Source organism: Musa acuminata, chromosome BXJ1-6 (genome assembly GCF_036884655.1).
Source record: "Musa acuminata AAA Group cultivar baxijiao chromosome BXJ1-6, Cavendish_Baxijiao_AAA, whole genome shotgun sequence".
Classification (NCBI taxonomy): domain Eukaryota; kingdom Viridiplantae; phylum Streptophyta; class Magnoliopsida; order Zingiberales; family Musaceae; genus Musa; species Musa acuminata.
In genome coordinates, this window is record NC_088332.1 from 46,199,129 (window position 1) to 46,216,612 (window position 17,484).

Consider the following 17,484-nt stretch of genomic DNA (forward strand, 5'->3'; position numbering starts at 1 on the left):
TCATTTAAATAGTAAACTTTGATAGCTATTTATGCACATAACCAACATAATAAGAATACAGCTTAAACTCAGGAAGCCTACTTTGGCTGACTACCATCTCTTCTCCATGAAAACCCACCTTTAATAATAAAAAATTAAAAAAAAAAACATTTTTTATTGCTTCTTGATCACGTTTTGCCTACTTCTGTGGCACTTATTTTTGTGTGTATGTTTAGTGGTAAAAGAAAAAGATATTAGGAATGAAGATATTAAGATATTAGTTCTTGTCATTTATAGAATTTATTCGTTTTTCATGATAAATAGTCGACGTAAAGGTCCCAATTATTCATAAAATTTTTGTTATCCCCACTTTCTTGATTGATGTCCAAGTTACCCTCATTTGCTAAGTCCCTTCCTTTCGAATCATTTTTCTTCCCAATGATTTTTTCTACTTCAGTCCAAGATCGACGAGAGCAATAACTTGCAGAGCAAATTCGATATTAAGAAAGAGAGGATACTTTAAAGAATAATTCTCTCAATCATAGTAACACGGTATTATTGGAATGTATGTTTTACATTTATTCTTGATAGTGAAAATTTTGTGAACTTTCCCAATTTTGTAATCTTTGTTTGTATAAATATCATTCAAAATTCAAGATTCTCGTATGTCATTTCATTGACTTTCAAAAGAAGCATGGCTAGCGATCGTGATGATGTTATTGTGGCAATGATCCCCAGTGATGTTGTCGACTATAAAATCCTCCCACGACTCCCCTACAAGTCTCTCTCTAGATTCAAGTGTATCTGCAAGAAGTGGCATCACCTCATCTCGCACGACGTCATATTTGCGCATGAGCAGTCGCGCCATGGGTCTCCCATCTCCTTCGGCAGCGTTTACCAATACAAACATAGCATCAACTTCATCCCCATCGACATCCCCGGGGAGCTCAACGTACGCATCACCAGCTCATCCTTTTTCCCCCTTCCCAATGGCACAGAGCGCATAAGGATTACTGCCGCTGTCAATGGCCTCCTCTTGCTATTCGTGCAAAGAAAAAGAGATGAGCAAAATGATAGTATGTGCTCTACTAAATATCACGACGCGATTTACGAATTCCATTACGTGTGGAATTTTGTAACGAAAGAAGGCCACATCATCCCCGAAGATGATTATCGTGGTTGGTTTGTTGGACTTGCTTTTGATCCTTCGATCACTCCAGCTTGTTATCGACTAGTAAATCTTGTACAACAACGAAAAGGGCTCCAAGAAGAGTTCTCCTTTGAGATTTACTCCTCTCGCACTAGGAAGTGGACTATGTCTAATCACAAGATTATGATCCCTCAAGGCAAAAGAATATCGTGGGATATTTTTTGTGCAGGACGAATCATATATTGGAATTGCAATCCCTATGCACTGTGGTTTGACGTGGATGAGGATGTCGCAGGTTACACACTGCTTCCACAGGCTGAAAATTCGGTGTCCCAACATGCGCTTGGGGTGACAGATGATGGAGTTTTAACGAGCACTCGATTCTCGCAAAATGATACATTAACAATATGGATGATGAGCAAGGATGGAGACTGGATCAAGAAATTTTACTCGGAGAACATACCCACAGTATCATCCGAATTCAAACTATTTGAACCCCTCCCATTCACAGGTGGAGATAGGATTTATATGGAGATGTTATCGAATTCTCTACGGAAAAGAATATTGGTTTGCTATAATATGAACACCCAAGAGATGACAACGATCGGTGAGATGAAGGGTCATTGGCCACCGTCTAGATGCCTATACATAGATTACAATCGAATTGCTAGATTAGGTAGCCTTGGCATCACAGAATCTTGAGTTTCTTGCCAAGGTTGTTTAGATTTGTTTGAGTCTGTAGTTTAGTTTACAGGTAATGATGCATATATAAATAGTATTGCAAAGTCATTGACTTGTTACAAATTATTTTTAACTCTATGTATTATACACATGTAAAATCCAATGAATGCCTTTTAGTACTATTCTTTATCGAACATATTCATTTTCCATATTAGATAGCATTAGTATCTTCAAATGTTGAGTTTTTTGGCTATGCTTATCTACACTTGTTTCGATTCATCGTTTCCGGATGATGATACATATATATACATATACATACACATATAGTAGTCTTAAGTCACAAACTTATGAAACATTATTTTTTTCAACACCAACACATGTAGACCTGTGGTTTATCAAATTTAGACATTTTTCATGGAAAATATGCAACCTTTCAGATTAAAAGTCCAATTAATTATAAAATTTTGTGTTGAAAGCTCTTTCATGATGAGTATCTCAAAGTGTTGTGTCGACTATAGGACTAACATCACAAAATCACTTTGATGCATAGGCCAATATGAACTTAAATATGACTGGAAAAAGTTTTGGATATGTAGCAATACGAAAATTTATTATTATTATTATTATTATTATTATTATTATTATTCCAGGAAGAACAATTAAAATATGTTGTATTAATATAGGTTGACAACTTGTCATCTTTGGTGGAGTGCATGTCCCAGAAATGCGCAAGTCCGAAACCAATAAATACTTCAATTCCTCCTCTCTTCATAAGATATCCCCCAACCCCACTCAAGAACCGCACAGCTGCCCTAATGATGATTGAACTGTTATCATATGTTGTAGGGGTGAATGGATATGCTAAGCCAATTCTTCCGCGACTAAGCTTAAGTTTCTTCAGATCCAAAATATGTTTTTGGTTAACCAGCATCAGAACGCAGCTTATACTTCCTTGGTGTTTCATATTGCCATTTACTCTCCTTTGATCTACCGCCATACTCCAGCATGCAAATGAATCATTTCCTCCATAATGTGTGTCGGCAGCTGATTTCTCGGTGCTTGTGATGGCCACAATCGATCATTGCACACTAGCCATATGTCATGGAAAGCTTGGCTCCAACTGCTTGACATGATGTGAAGCATAGAGATTCGCAGGTCACTCCCAAACAAATCCACACTGGCAGACTGGCTAAATCAAAGGACTTTGTCATCTGGCACACAGGAGAGAATGACCAGCAAATGAGCACCTACATGAACCCTACCCACTCTATTCCTCATGCATGCTCGTAGCTAGGATGATGTCCAACATCTTTGCCACTGCCATCTTCTCTTGTTTGGATTTCGGTTCTTCAGAGTGCATTCCGAACTCTGCGCTAACATTCTCTCTGAAAGTATGATCAAACTAGAAGAACAGTTTTGTTTCTCATGGTTGTGGAAAACGATAGGAAAAAAGATATTTATTACGTTTAGGGTTTTGGTTCTTCGAAGGGCATTCATTCAGATATCGTCGTCATGAACCTGCAGTAGCAGAAAGCTTTTTTGCTTCCACAACCATGCCCTGTAACCTCTCACGAAGGGCTCGGTCAATAGCGTTGACCAAGGACCAATTCCCATCCGCATGCCAGCACGTACGTGAAACCCGCCTCCGTTGCAACGCATCACCACCAAGCTTTTACCGTCTCCGAAGAGCCATCGAAGCCACCGAAACACGCTATAAATCCCCTCCCATCCCCTCCGCATTCCTCCTCAGGCCTGCACAAGCAACGAGTCCCTCTTCCTCATCTCTTCCGCAGCTTAAAGGGCGGTCCCCAACCGAAGTCTTCCTCGCCGCCCACCGCTAGCGATGGAGATGAGAAAGGTTGCCTGTGCCGTCCTCGTCGCCGCGGCCTCGGCCACCGGCGCCCTGGCCGCTGAGGCCCCGGCTCCTGGCCCCGCAAGCGCGTCCTTCGCGGTCACCCCCGCCGTCGGAGCCGTCATCGGGGCCTCCGTCCTCTCCTTCTTCGCCTTCTACTTGCAGTAGCTTCATGAGGAGAAAGGAAGAAGGAACCCACAGTTCTGGGAACGAATAATTGCTTGTGATATTGTCTTATTCCTATTTGTATTTTTCTTTCTTCCATTCATTCTACATTGGTTTGGTTTGAAAGAAAGATCCAGGTGGGATTTGTTTGGAGTTAATTTGTGATTCGACATGCAACATCAAACATATAATATCTGTTGCTAAAAATCTTTTCCTTGTTCATGGAAACAATAGTACGTCGTCGATCAAGATCTCAAGATGACCAAACGGAAGGCAATTCGTTCCAGGATAGCTCAACTAATGGCCTATGTGCATATATATAAGAACGAGAAAATGAGCTGAAATCATATTATTTGCGAACTTAAACACGGGAATGGGAATCCCAGTGATCCCAACACAAATTGGTGGAGGGGTCATCGCACAGCTGATTGGAGAAAGGAGCCTATGGCCTAACCCCTAACAAAAACTTTGTTAAAGATACCTATGTTCTAACCCTAAAAAGTGTGCACCACTAGGGATCATATCATGCAAGCATGTGAGCATGGACTGGAAGCCATTTATAATTCTATCAAGCTCACTTTTTAACCACGAGCTTCATCACAACTCAAGATTCCAAACAAAAGCTAAGAGATGGTTCACATATGAGAACACGTCGTCACCTGACATGCACATAAACTGCATCTGTTTGACTTTTCGACCTTTTCACGGTTCAAGTATAGGCTTCTAAGTAGTAGGAACACATCACTCGGTCATTCTCATATGTAGTTAATCAAACCACAGTGAGGGCCTCTCCACTCTGTAAATCATGCAGAAGACAAGTGCTCCGGTCAGTCACTATATCTCATCATAAAGGAGAATCAATCATCTGGGACCAGATAAGAGCCTTAAACAGCCGTAGTAAACAGGTTACAAGAACAAGATACGTGACGAGTAAGTTTAAGGGATGAGTGGCCTTCTCCTGCAACTTCATTTGCCAGAAAAGAAGACGAGGAAAGATGTGGGAGTTGTCGATAGAGCTCAGAAGGGATAGACAGTGCTGGAGATAAACGGAGCATCTTTGACCCATCATGCGGACCTTGAGCAGAAACAGGACCGGCCACTTGGAGATATGGCCTTGCAAGGTCAAGAATGCAGCACGACTTGCAGGCCAGAGAAGGCTCCTCCTCGGCCTCCGGGCGCACAAAGACCAAGGGAGGAAAAAGCTCAGGTAGGACATCGCCGAACTTGTTACTGGAGGAGACCATTACTCGAATGGATCAGTGGCATCTCCCACTCTCCCTTTTGATGCTTCACCTCCATGCGCTGCATGGGATATGGAGGAACGGGCATGGTGGTACTGCATGCGTGCAGACGAAGCGTGGAGAGAATGGAGAAGAGAGGTGTGAGTGAAGTGGTCGTCAGTGCCTTTAGCCTACACCCTCCCTATTTATAAGCGAAGTGTCATTTTGCTGTAGTTGGTCAAAGGAGTCGACGTGGTTGAATCAGGACCGTGCATCTTGTTGTACCATTGTGGAGCATAACGAAGGTGAGTCGATCCGTGATTGCACTTGCGAGTGATGATGCTTAACGTGACTTGTGTCGCCTAGGTTTAAAGTCCTTTAATTAACGTTGATGTTGTCACAGCTATAGTTTCAATGAAGATTTTTGGCCTTTAGGATACCGAAAACGTGGTGACTTGGCTCTGTCTACATTTGCACATACCAAGGAGATGTGTCGAGCCACGGAGTAAATATAACAAGAGTCCCGAATTGCTCATCTCGACCGGGGGCCACTCGAGACTGTGTTCTGCCCACCGCATGTGCGAAAAGGGAAGCCAAAGTCGAAGGATTTCGAGCAACACAAATTTTTCTGGGAACGGTGACGCCTGCCTGGTAAACTCACCAGAGAGTATCTACACTTCTCGGGCCCATTTAAGCCCGTTACTATTCTAGATTCTATTCACGTACGGTGGGAATAAGGCAACCGCTCGACAACCATTTCTCGGGCCAAGATTATTTTGGGGACGACTTTTCTCGTATCGACTGACATCAGGTAAACAGACAGCGAGTTGTTGGACTTCATGGACCCTACCCTGCTGCCGTTCGGGCACATTCGGAAGGCCTATTACAAATTTAGATGCTGCTCACCGACGGTGAGCCTAAGCGACCCGAATCCGAATCGCTCTGTGACTATAAATTTAATGGAGGCAGGTAGGCATTGGGACACTCGGTAAGCTCACTTGAGAGGTACCCGACACTGCAGATCATAATCATTCGCACTCAATTCACCAGCAGCGAACGCTATTCGTGGTGGCTTATTCTGTAGTTTTATCTGCAGTCTCATAAATCGACTTGATAGCAATTGGTGTACGTATTCCTCTTTGACTCTCCAGATAACTCTACAAGTTTAAGCAAGCAGCTTGAAAGAAAACAACAACACAAAACATGCGAATCCAATACGGCAACCACAAGATAAAAGAGTCGACAACATGAGATTTACGCTTAACAATTTGCAGCATCATGTTAATACACAATAATATATCTTGGTCAAATGAGAGTGAAAGATCGATGAAACCAGTGTCAGAGAAAAAAAAAAAAAAAGTAAACGCTCAAATCATCTCAAATGCATCCTCCTATTATCCAACACCAGATGACAGCAGCTTCACCGGTAACAAAGCACCTTTTAATCGATTTACTTCTTGAAGTTGCCTGGAGTTTCAGAAGAGTAACTTCTTGAAGCTGGCAATCGAGTTAAATGCACCTCAAATTTGACAGATCTAAAAATGCAACTAGTGAATCAGAAAAACTCCCTCATTATTAACCAACTATGGTCATTTGATGCAATGGAACTAATGGGTGTCAAGGTGCAAGGAACAGGAACAATACAATTTAGAACTTGAAGCAAACCTCAACCTTTCATATGTCTCTAGCCTTATCATATATCATGTGTTTCCTACAGAAGACTAGAAAAATGACTTGGTTTATGGGCTAAATTGGTCTTTGATAAGTTTTCTAGTCTAGTTAGAGATGAAAATACTAAGATACTGTGACAAGAGGCCTCTGAGGACCTATAAGTATGTGAAGACTTTTCTCATCATTTTTTCTTGTATTTTCCAGCGATAATATTAGTTCAATTTAGCAGCTTAAATCACTTTGGAGGCTTCTCCTTCCCCTGAAACTGAATCGAACAACATCTAAGAAAAATGTTGTTCTCTAACATTAAAGCAGCAAAGCCTGTATGATATTCTTGATCACAATATTCACTATTGCTACCTAGTCACCCACTCGGCATGAAGGATCAAATTTAAGGTAACCCTGACTCTTTATGACATTAAACGAGAAAGTTCAGAAGTATGTGGATTATCTAGTGAAGTAGCACTTTTGACGCATGAACTTAGATCATCTGAACAGCATAGTATAAAGATCAGATCGATAATGGAGGATTTGATCTAGTGAAGCGTAAACAAGTCCGTTAGATTTCAGATGCTGATCATGACAAAATATTCATGCTCTGCACCTTCAGGCAAGCAGAAGATTTTTTCAATGATTTGCTGACAACATCCATCAAGAATCTAGGGACAAAGAATTACTGTGTACCTTTAGAAGCAAATACTAAAATATGCCAGATTCCAAAGCCTGATCATCTTCTTCTATAAGTAAAAGAACAGAAGTTGTAACAAGCCTGCAAGAAGGGTTGCATGAATGTGAGGACATCAATTTTGATAATAGCAATACTAGAACTAATAGCAGAAACAAGAAGAAATGAGGAAAAAGAAACCCATGAGAGTTGGAGAATGTTAGTACATGTATCACACAAGGAAATTAAAGATATTTTCCATGTAATCATAAATGTTCTTCGTTATCTTAGCCTTACCAATGACCAGAAATTTTAACATCCTAAGATTTTTAATAAACATGATAATGATGCAGAAATAACACCATGAAACCCAATGACTAAGCACAGTACAGCAATAGTTTAGTCAATGGAGACACTTGACCACAGTTTACTGTTGCATTTCACAGCTTTAAGTAAAATTCAGCTTTGTATTAGATTGTTTTACTATTATCCTTGAACTAAGTAATAATTGTTCCTGTGAAGATTCGTGAACAGCAAAAAATTGGGGTTCAACAAATGTTCCTATTGTTTAGGTCTTTGTTCATGGCTTGGTTGGATGGAGGAAGAAGTTAAACATTTTTTATACTTTTCGCTCCACTTTCACTGGCAGATTGCAGAAGTATGGCCCCATGATCAATAGGATGTGATAAGTTGTTATTTAAGGAATCAAACATACATGAATTCTAACAATAGCACATGATTTTGCTTTTCTGAACATGAAAGACAAACAATAGTCACCTAGCAGCATACCTGTAAATAACTACAATAAAAATGCTGCAATAGAAAGCAAGCTTGATTACTCGGTATTTCTTCTCTCCATTCAGCAATCTAAATATCTCAGTAACATCAATTAGATGCTTCCCTTTCATATACCTGTGGTAAAAAATGCATCATATGTAAAGTTACTTCCATTTCTCCGAATTTAGAAAACAAAAGATGTCATGAGTTGCATGAGATAAATAATGAAAAGCCAACCACTTTATTAGAACATGCACATTAACATGTTCAAGACATGCAAAAGATCACTCAACAGTAAGATAACATACTAGTGAAAGATGACCATTCCACAAGTTTCATTTGTAATATGTATGATAAGTATATATTCAAGTTTAATTGACAATAAATCAAGGTACACTTTCTCTCTTTTTTGTTTGCTAAGTCTTGATATGGGACCAAATTCAGTATCTGAGGCTTCTTTTTAGAGCGCAAGACCCATAATAAACAAAAAACAAATGATGTCTATATAATTTTGTAAGTGCTTGAACCCATACATAGATGTACAGGCAAAAACCTCCACTAAGCACGATACAGCGGATGCACATAGATCCAAACTTTGCTAAGTCAGAACCAAGCCCATTCTATGTGTGATCAACAAATCTGAATTGTGACGAAAAAGACTGACATGCATGAAGTATTAGAACTTTGTTTAACTATTGAGGTGTTTCACAAACATCAAGCAGATAAATCAGGCATAATGACGTGTTCAGATTCAGATCATGGAAAGACCAGAATACATCTTAGAAGTTTGATAACTGAACATTAGCATGGGGTCAGCTGATAATGATGCCACTTATGCAGCAAAGATATCATATATGAACATCTTGGTAGCTCCAAGAATTTTCAAGTATACTAAAAAACACATCAGAAACAAAAATAGATATATAACAATAGGCAAGATATATACATACAGTTTTATATGGTAATAAGTGATGGGAGCCATTATTAGAAATGGAAACCAATGCCACGTCAGGAGGAATAAAATGCATAAAATTCCTTGCACCAAGAACTCTGGAATCACGACAGCATTGATACGCGATGATGAATCATATGGGTTGATATAGTCAAATTCCAAATCAGATAAGCAAATTAGCTGTTTCATAAGGACAACCAAAAAGAGGTTAGAAGAGAGAAAAAAATAGCATAGTTAGAAACTCATATCATCATGGTAACCACAGGCTGTAGAAACTGCAAGGAACACATCTGGAAAACAAAGAAACAAAAAGGTAGTTCAAAAAATCGATCAAACTGAAGAATATCGACAAAATAAACCAACAATACACCAAAATCACTACTTCAATCAACCAAAAGAAACAGAAAGGTGATAAAGCAAGTGTGTCATAAAGGTAAATCATATGACGGAAATCAGCTTGCCTAAGTTTTGATGCACGAAAAATAGAATAATTCTAAGCTGAGAAACTTTGAGTCTTTAACTGAATCATTTGGACATGCTTATCCTTTTCTTAGAAGGACTCTAATGGACTTCAGCCATTATTTTTTCATATAACACTAGATGTTCTTCTAGAATTCTACTTTGAGTAGGACTGGTATCTATGGAACTTGTTTTAGTTATCGATTATAAAGGTGATAAAGCAAGTGTGTCATAAAGGTAAATTATATCACGGAAATCACTTTGCCTAAGTTTTGATGCACGAAAAATAAAATAAGTCTAAGCTGAAACACTTCCGAGTATTTAATTGAATCATTTGGACAAGCTTATCCTTCTCTTAGAAGGACTCTAATGGACTTTAGCCATTATTTTTCATGCAATACTAGATGTGCTTCTAGAATTCTACTTTGAGTAGGACTGATATCTATGGAACTTATTTAGGTATATATCAGGTTGAAGACGTTAAGCCCTACGACATTAGTTAAATCTTTAGGTAGGACAATATGGCTCATAGGCTTTCTAGCAGGTATAATATGTTTCTTTATAATTTTAGAAGATTTTTCTTTTAATAATGACACATGAACAATGAAAATTGGCTTGGATGGGTCTTTCTCTTCTCTTTCTATAAATACCTTATCTGTATTTTTTTTTTTTCCTTTTTGGGTCACTTGTATATCAATCTTCCAGTCGTTTCTATTATTTATATGGTCCAATCAAGTATGGCCCTGTCAAATCTAATTGGTTCCCATTCATCTTTTTCTTTTCCGTAGTTCAGTTGTACACATGCTGTTTTCACTAGCAGCAACCTCTTCCCTGTATTTCACTACACATCTTTTTGCGGGATATTAAACTGAACAAACCCCAAAACTATCCAATTATGATCTATCTGCTAATTTGGCATAGAGTCCATTTCATTTATCATACAGTTCTTTCTGCAGCAGCCTTCAGATTAACAATCACAGAGAAGTTTAAGATCGATTTGTAATCTTCTATTTAAGGTTAAAATCACATGCATTAAATTTTCCATTATCCCATGCACTTGCACTCCCACTTGGTTGCTTTGTTATCATGAAGAGGAATATGCTCACAGTGTACTCAGCTCCCATTTGACTTTGCTTTTGGCCACCTTCATGTGTTGGGAAATCTTGACCTATTTCTTGAAAACTAGAACTTAAATGTTGCAGGCTTGCAGCAAAGCCAATCAAGTAAATCAACAAGCAGCAAACAAAGAGCCTCATACTACCTTGGTAAAAAAATGGTCACAGTCGTGAAGGAAGTCAGTCTTGCCTGGATTGGTGCGAAACAGGCCATACTTACAAGACCTGGACCATCCATTTCAAACAGCCCGATCCAACTTAATATAAAACAAAAAAAAACACTTAAACACCAATTAGAGCTCACGAAAGAGAGTCCTCTTCTCACTTGGCCTGTGGAACCGATGCCACCATCATCATGGCCGTTGCCACTTCCTACCTCCTCAGTACGCTCCCTCCTCTTCTCGTCCTTCTCCTCTTCTTTCTTCTTCCTCCTCTTCCATTGCTTCCTCTTCTTTCTTCTTCTTCCCTTTTCTTCCTCCTTCCTCCTCCATTGTGCACTCCTTTTCTCCTTCGTCTTTGAAACACCAATATGTACAGTGTATCATGTGCCAATTCGTACGTACCAATCTGGCTAGCAACAAGTATGGGTCTGATACATGACAAGGCATTCCTTGACGGTTTCACTCCATGATGGTTTTAGTGATCACGTACACCAAGTTCCTTGTTGGGCCTATGGGAAGTTAAACACAGATGATATCTTGGGGTAACCATGATCACTTTCCTGTAACTATTCCGATGGATGAGGATTTAGGACCTGTGGACTTGATCTCTAGGCTAGCATATGCCCACAACATGTCTTCCCAACATAGTTCCATTTCCGACATCTTCTCCGACACGCTACCAGTTTCTATTTCCAATCATCATCATGCAGTTTCAATAAAGATGCCCTAATGATGTTTGTTTTGTCAACTTCAATGCCTTGAACAATTCAAAGTGTATTATATGCTTCATATGATTTTAAAAATTCTTCTATTTTGTTCTACATTCTTACTTTCTTACCCCTACAATTTCTAGTCAGAATGTGTTCTAGACTTCCAATTTGATGCCTTGCAGAATGGTTTAACGCATAGCATCAGAAGATCATGCTCAACATTGAGCTCCAGCAAACGGCCAAAAGACTTGCAAGAGTCTTACATGATATTTGTAAACATAGAGCTACCTGTATACGAATCATTATATCATTCTTTCACTTAAATACAATTTTCAGCTGCTCAGGGAAGAATTGATAAAGATAATGCACTAGGATGAAAAATAATCTAAAACAGCATTAGTTTAAGGGCATTAACTTTCATGGTGCAGCCAATTACCTAATTGACTACTCTTATTTTGCAGTATAACAATAAAGTGGTTAAAGGGAATTTCGTCAGAGAAATCGATAAACTAGTGCCTTGGATCACCACAACAGAGTCCCCACAAAGGACTTCATCATTGCCATGATGAACAAATGCAATGTTCATGGTGGAGCACAAGAAATACGTAGGAATCAAGATCTTTTTTTTCCCCTTAAAACCAGCATTCACTACTCGAGCAAGCAGCGTACACCATAATCTAAGCACCAGTGTGAACAGCATAAAGAAGGCAATTCTTCATGGAAAATCTCAACACAGGCCAAATATCAACAACAAAAACTAAAGACGACAGAAGCGCAACCGTCTGAAGTAGAAGGCGCCAAAATTTACGGAACAAAGCCAAAAACCGAGTACGGCGTGGGATGTTCTTGAGAGAGGATTAGCTAGGGTTTGGATTTTAGGGTTTACCTGATAGGCGCTCAACCCGATGAGAGCGATCACAGCAGCAAAGGCGAGGAGCCAAAGGAGGAGCTCCCACGCCATGGTGAACTCGAATTCTTCGCTTCTGTCAAAGGAGCAAGCGATTGCATCGAACCATAAAAGTCTGGCTTTTGCCTTTGTAGATCGCATCCGGCCTTCTAAGCCGATGTGACAATGAGCAAATCGGCGATTCAAGAGCTAACGAGCATTTACTTGTTGGACGCGACAATGGCTTCCCCGACCTCGTGGTGGGAAAAAAGCATGTCACAAGTCTGACGTACCTATTAGACACCACCCTATTTCTCCAATAGAAAACAAGGTAATCGAAACGAGTAGAGAAAGTAACCGGCAAAATTATTCGTGTAAAGAATTTGAAGTCAGTGACGGATCCTCTCCGACTAGCAGGGAGATTTGGAAGCCTGCAATTCAATATCGCGACCGTCCACTTTCTGCCACGTTTCGCATCTCACTTCAGGTGTAGACATCGACGGCTGAGATGATATATGGAACCAAAGGAAAGGTTCTCCCGTAATAACTGAACAGGCTTCGAACTCCATAAAAAAGAATTTGTTGGAAATCAAGCATGCACAAAATAAAAATTATTTAATTGAGAGTTTGAAATCTCATTTTTATTTTTTATATAAAAAATTAAAAAAAAAAAAAATCACATATGAGAGTCCACAAAGAAAATATTTTTTTATGTATCAGTTCAATTATTTTGAGTATAGGCTTCTTTTGTTCTTGTCATTTATGTAAACCAACAACTTGTTGTCCATCAAATTTGCATGGGAGGACATCTATTGGGGAAGCTTCTCATTCGAGTTGTCATCCCATGTTGCTGTCAGTCAGTCAGTATCGGAGTTATAATATCATTTGGTAAAAACTCAGCTCTCTCTCTCTCTCTCTTCTTGTTGCAGGGAAGCTTGGCCTTCTCATTGGATTTGCACCTTCCTGTCTCGGGAACAAAGTGCCTTCGGCTCGAAGCACAGGAGACCATCACGCCCACCTGCTGAAGCACATTGAGACATGAGAAGGACAGAAGCATACAATCACCAGATTGGGAATCGAATCTGCAGTAAAGATATGAGAAGAAATATTTTTGTTACAAGTAAGAACAAATGGCACACAGAAAATAATATGCAGCATGCAGCTAACAAAGACGAGAGAGTACCGTCACATCTCCCGATTAAGATCAGATGATGACAAACTGTAAGAGATCGATTCCATCTTATCATCTCTAACGCCACTGCAAATAGCTTCCAATGGAAAGTTTCATGACATTAAGAAGCTGACTTTTCTGATCAAGATGAACTAATGACATTAAGAACGAATCATTAGTTCCCCTCAAAGAAAGAAATAAGAGCAAAAGGAAGCCGATGTTGCGATCAGTTGACTACTATCAATTGTGAAGATTAGATAAATTTATACTTTTGAAAGAACAAATAATAATGTAATACCATTATAAATGTTTTAGTCTTTGACTAATACAGGGAAACGTATTGAATTATTCAGTAACGTGTCACCCATAAAATTACATCGGAGACATACTCGATAAAGTTACCTTAATTCTTAAACTAATTTTAATTATAAGGTATCGACTAGGCACAAAGTCTTTGGAGATCAACTATATTATAACTTGTTTGTCATGGGGAGAGAGAGGGAATCCACTTGAAGAAGTTTTTATAGTGAAACTCATTATGCTCAAAGTCACATATTAATATCATGAATACTTACACACTTTTTCCTTGCCAAGATCACATGTGTCAAAATAAAAATAAAAATAATAATCATAAATATAATTGTAATGCTAGACAAATGATATCATAATTTGTTGTATGATATTAAACTGTTAGTCACATGGTGCTAAATGTTAGTCATGTGACAATGGAATCTCAATCACATAATCACACAACGTTAGGTGTCAATCACGTTATATTAAATTGTCAACCATAGTGAGTGGCCATGTCATTATCCTCAAATCATCTCTTCCATATATATATATATATATATATATATATATATATATATATATATATATATATATATATATATATATAACTAAATTGAATCTAGATTGGTATTTGGCTTAGCAAATCAAGCTTAAAATGGTGAATCTTTCCCCTCAAAAGGAAGGCGTATAATATCTACATATACATATGTATATATCTATATATACATTTGTATATAGTCCAAAGACACAATGGTTGAGGATAAAGTTGTTTTCCTAAAGGATGCAATCGTAAGTGACATTAGATATTGTTAATAACATATTCCTATACAGAGCAAAGCAAATGACGAAAGTGAGATTCTTTTACGCAACAGTTTCAGATTTGGAGTTTCATGCATTATGCAGAGTGAACAAGTTAAGTAAATTGTGCCTGCGGCACACCAGACATCTTTTGACCGCCCATTTTCCAAAAATTTGAAATTTTGAAACGGGGCGAAACTTTTTACCGGGGTGATCCCTCGACCGCAACACCAGCGTCTTTCCAGACTCTGCGGCCCAAGCGGTTATGAGTCCCGTCACCGCCTCTTTCCCCCCTAAACGCTACTTAAGTCGAACACCCTCGTCCTTTTTCCTCGCTTCCAGCCGCCGATTCCCAATCCCGTATCCCTCGCTCTTTCTGGAGGCGAACACGACGTGGAGGAAGAGGTCAAAGAAGCCGTAGAAGAAGAACACACAGAGAGAGATCTGAAGCTTTGCTTGGGTAAACAATGGGATTGTAGTGCAACAGACTTCGCCTTCTTGGTACTTTTTTTGCTTTTTCCCGAGAGTTGTGGCTCTGATTTGGTTCTTCTTTGTTGAATCTGTGATCTGATGTTGGCGTGACAAGGAGAAGAATCTGAAGCCTTTTGCGGTAAGAAATGCTGCTTGCTTTGAGTAACAATGCCTATTTTCTTGACGCGTCTTTCTAAACTTCGATTCTGACGTAGGGTTTCCTCGTTATTTCGGAAGGAAGAACAAGAAGAAAAGAAGATCTTGAGGGTTGTCTTAGTAAGAAAACAGGCATATATTCGGAAGACCAGTTCTCGCAATCTTTCTATTTTTTTCTCTTGACCTCGGATTGTATTTGCTTGATTCAGTCGATCATAGATCGGGAATTGTAGCAGAAGAGAAGAATCCGAAGCTGTTTTCGGTAAGAACCAATTTTCAGTTAAACGGAGAGGAGCTTGTTTTTGCTTTATCTTTCTTCTCGTCCGACTTATTCATGGTTTCGATACAGGGTTTGCTCTTTTTCTTCGATTATTGGAGTCGTCGACGACCTGTGAAAAGAATCTGAATCTTTTTCGGCAAGAAACTTATCTTTACATTGCAATGATCCATTTTCTTGAATGTTGCATTGATTAACTCTTTTTTTCCCTTAACTATTTTCCTTTGGATCTTTAAACTGCTGTTGCCGATTGAAGCAGGGTATGATACCGACTGCATGTGTTTTAGTCTGTCTTTAGCTTATCCGCATTCAATTCTTCTTCTTTTGGAGTTACAAGGGAACAAAGACATAGATGATCTTGAATGTTATATTGGTAGAACATGGGATCATCTTTTTCTTTCCAAGAACCTTTTCTCTATGAATTCATCTGGGCGCCGATTTGCATTTTCTTGCTTCAAGTAATCTTGAAGTGGAAATCTCCATTTTCTTTTTTCTTCTTCTCTTTTTCCTCTGGATGTTGAAGTAGGAAAAGGATCGGGAAGAATCCGAACCGTTCTTAGGTAAACAGTAAGCTCGTCATGTACGAAAGATCCGGTAGCTTGAACGTCCAATTCTATTTCTCTATAAATTGCCGGGCAAATGATCTTGAAGCCCTCGTGCTAATTGGTGGTCGCAGAGGTGGGAAGGAATGCCAGAGGCGAGACGAGCGACGACGGGTGACTTCACTGGAGGGTTTTGGATCCGGAGAGCAGCTTACCCAGCGGCAATGCCGGGTTCAAGACGAAGGCGAATCCAGAGTTTGTTGGCTGCAATCGACGACAAGGAGAACATACACCCATCACGGGCGGCGACAGCTCGACGCCGTCCCAGGAACAGGAAAAGTCCTCTGCCAAGTTGGTATCCTCGGACGCCTCTCCGTGACATCACCATCATCGTCAACGTGAACTTTCTCGCCCAGAACATGTGAATTCTATGATAGGGTTTGGGTTGCTTTTGTTCCATCTCTAAGTCGATTGGATTTTGGGAACTTGCAGGCCTTGGAGAGAAGGATGCGTGAGAGGGCCGCAAGAGCCAGGCAGAGGAACGCCAACCCTGAGGCGTCGCCTGTGACTGATCCTGCGGTAGATGAAATGAATGCTTCCGAACACACTCCAGTGGGTGAAGCCCTCCCGTCGGATGTTTTTTCTGATGCCTCCCCAAGCCCGGCTGCATCATCCACCCTTTCCTCCCTTACTCCAACCCAACAGCCACTCCGCACCCCATCCTCCTCCGAGACCCCCCTTTCCACTACGGAGCGTGTTCTCGCCGATCCATCAACCGAAGATCCGAAGCCGACTGAATTCGAGAAGAAGCTGCAGAGCACCATATCGGAGATGGAAAGGCTTGTGCTGGATAACCTGAAGAGGGCGCCGAAGCCGCCTGCGAGGAAGGCCATGCGCACTCTGATGTCGATGCGATGAATGAAATATTTCGTTTCACAGCGATGGGATGGACGAGATGAAGCCAGCAGCAACTCGGCTGCCTCGTGCCCCACCACCGCCGCCACCTTCACCTCCTCCTGAGATCTACTTGGTCTCGGGACACCGGTGCTGCTGATCCGCTCTTCCTCTGCCATCTGAGTTTCTGCTTGGGCTTAGGGCTAGGTGAGAGCGAGTCTCGACTAACAACCCCCTTCCTTCGTTTTTGCATCCACTGGTGGCGCCATTAGAGGAGGATTTGGGACTCCATGGAGCTGTATATTCCTCCTTCCTTCGGGGTTCTGATGCCTGAAAAGGCTCGCTCCAGTAATTGCATGTACAACCATGTGTACATCCTAATCTCGCATTGCATTTGCAATAATCAGGCATGTTACGGTGAATTTGTTGATGAACAGAGAGT

The 17,484-nt window shown here is 40.2% G+C and overlaps 4 protein-coding genes across 6 annotated transcripts; 3 read left to right on the plus strand and 1 right to left on the minus strand.

The window, feature by feature from the left end:
- Nucleotides 1–673: 673 nt before the first annotated feature.
- LOC103990232 (uncharacterized) lies at nt 674–1,831 on the plus strand. Its single transcript, XM_009409309.2, has one exon. It carries the CDS (start codon nt 674–676, stop codon nt 1,829–1,831), a length of 1,158 nt encoding a protein of 385 aa, XP_009407584.2.
- Nucleotides 1,832–3,544: 1,713 nt separating this feature from the next.
- LOC135677908 (arabinogalactan protein 23-like) lies at nt 3,545–3,985 on the plus strand. The gene has a single exon (XM_065190318.1). The coding sequence runs from the start codon at nt 3,654–3,656 to the stop codon at nt 3,828–3,830; it is 177 nt and encodes a 58-aa protein (XP_065046390.1). The 5' UTR covers nt 3,545–3,653; the 3' UTR covers nt 3,831–3,985.
- Nucleotides 3,986–6,278: 2,293 nt separating this feature from the next.
- On the minus strand, nt 6,279–12,673 carry LOC135677378 (protein cornichon homolog 2-like). 3 transcript variants are annotated; one of them, XM_065189656.1, is made up of 5 exons: nt 12,443–12,673; nt 9,110–9,291; nt 8,172–8,294; nt 7,403–7,487; nt 6,279–6,544 (listed from the first exon to the last, which is right to left on the minus strand). In XM_065189656.1, the coding sequence occupies exons 1-4, from the start codon at nt 12,602–12,604 to the stop codon at nt 7,418–7,420; spliced, it is 537 nt and encodes a 178-aa protein (XP_065045728.1). In that variant the 5' UTR covers nt 12,605–12,673; the 3' UTR covers nt 6,279–6,544; nt 7,403–7,417. The 3 variants fall into 3 exon arrangements, with proteins under 3 accessions (XP_065045728.1, XP_065045727.1, XP_065045726.1); XM_065189655.1 differs by having other exon boundaries at nt 6,279–6,582; XM_065189654.1 differs by having other exon boundaries at nt 6,279–6,514; nt 12,443–12,671.
- Nucleotides 12,674–15,016: 2,343 nt separating this feature from the next.
- Nucleotides 15,017–17,476, plus strand: LOC135677379 (protein POLYCHOME-like). Its single transcript, XM_065189657.1, has 6 exons — nt 15,017–15,203; nt 15,289–15,312; nt 15,389–15,449; nt 15,539–15,591; nt 16,283–16,546; nt 16,641–17,476. Exons 5-6 carry the CDS (start codon nt 16,295–16,297, stop codon nt 17,064–17,066), a joined length of 678 nt encoding a protein of 225 aa, XP_065045729.1. The 5' UTR covers nt 15,017–15,203; nt 15,289–15,312; nt 15,389–15,449; nt 15,539–15,591; nt 16,283–16,294; the 3' UTR covers nt 17,067–17,476.
- Nucleotides 17,477–17,484: the final 8 nt, after the last annotated feature.

Excerpts from the sequence above, each read along its gene's own strand:
- LOC135677908 (XM_065190318.1), top strand. The coding sequence starts at position 3,654 with ATGGAGATGAGAAAGGTTGCCTGTGCCGTCCTCGTCGCCGCGGCCTCG.
- LOC103990232 (XM_009409309.2), top strand. The coding sequence starts at position 674 with ATGGCTAGCGATCGTGATGATGTTATTGTGGCAATGATCCCCAGTGAT.
- LOC135677379 (XM_065189657.1), top strand. The coding sequence starts at position 16,295 with ATGCCAGAGGCGAGACGAGCGACGACGGGTGACTTCACTGGAGGGTTT. Across the intron at positions 16,547-16,640 it reads ACATCACCATCATCGTCAAC|GCCTTGGAGAGAAGGATGCG; the intron begins GTGAACTTTCTC and ends GGGAACTTGCAG.
- LOC135677378 (XM_065189656.1), bottom strand. The coding sequence starts at position 12,604 with ATGCGATCTACAAAGGCAAAAGCCAGACTTTTATGGTTCGATGCAATC. Across the intron at positions 9,292-12,442 it reads TCGGGTTGAGCGCCTATCAG|CTAATTTGCTTATCTGATTT; the intron begins GTAAACCCTAAA and ends CTTATGAAACAG. Across the intron at positions 7,488-8,171 it reads TTTATTGTAGTTATTTACAG|GCTTGTTACAACTTCTGTTC; the intron begins GTATGCTGCTAG and ends CCCTTCTTGCAG.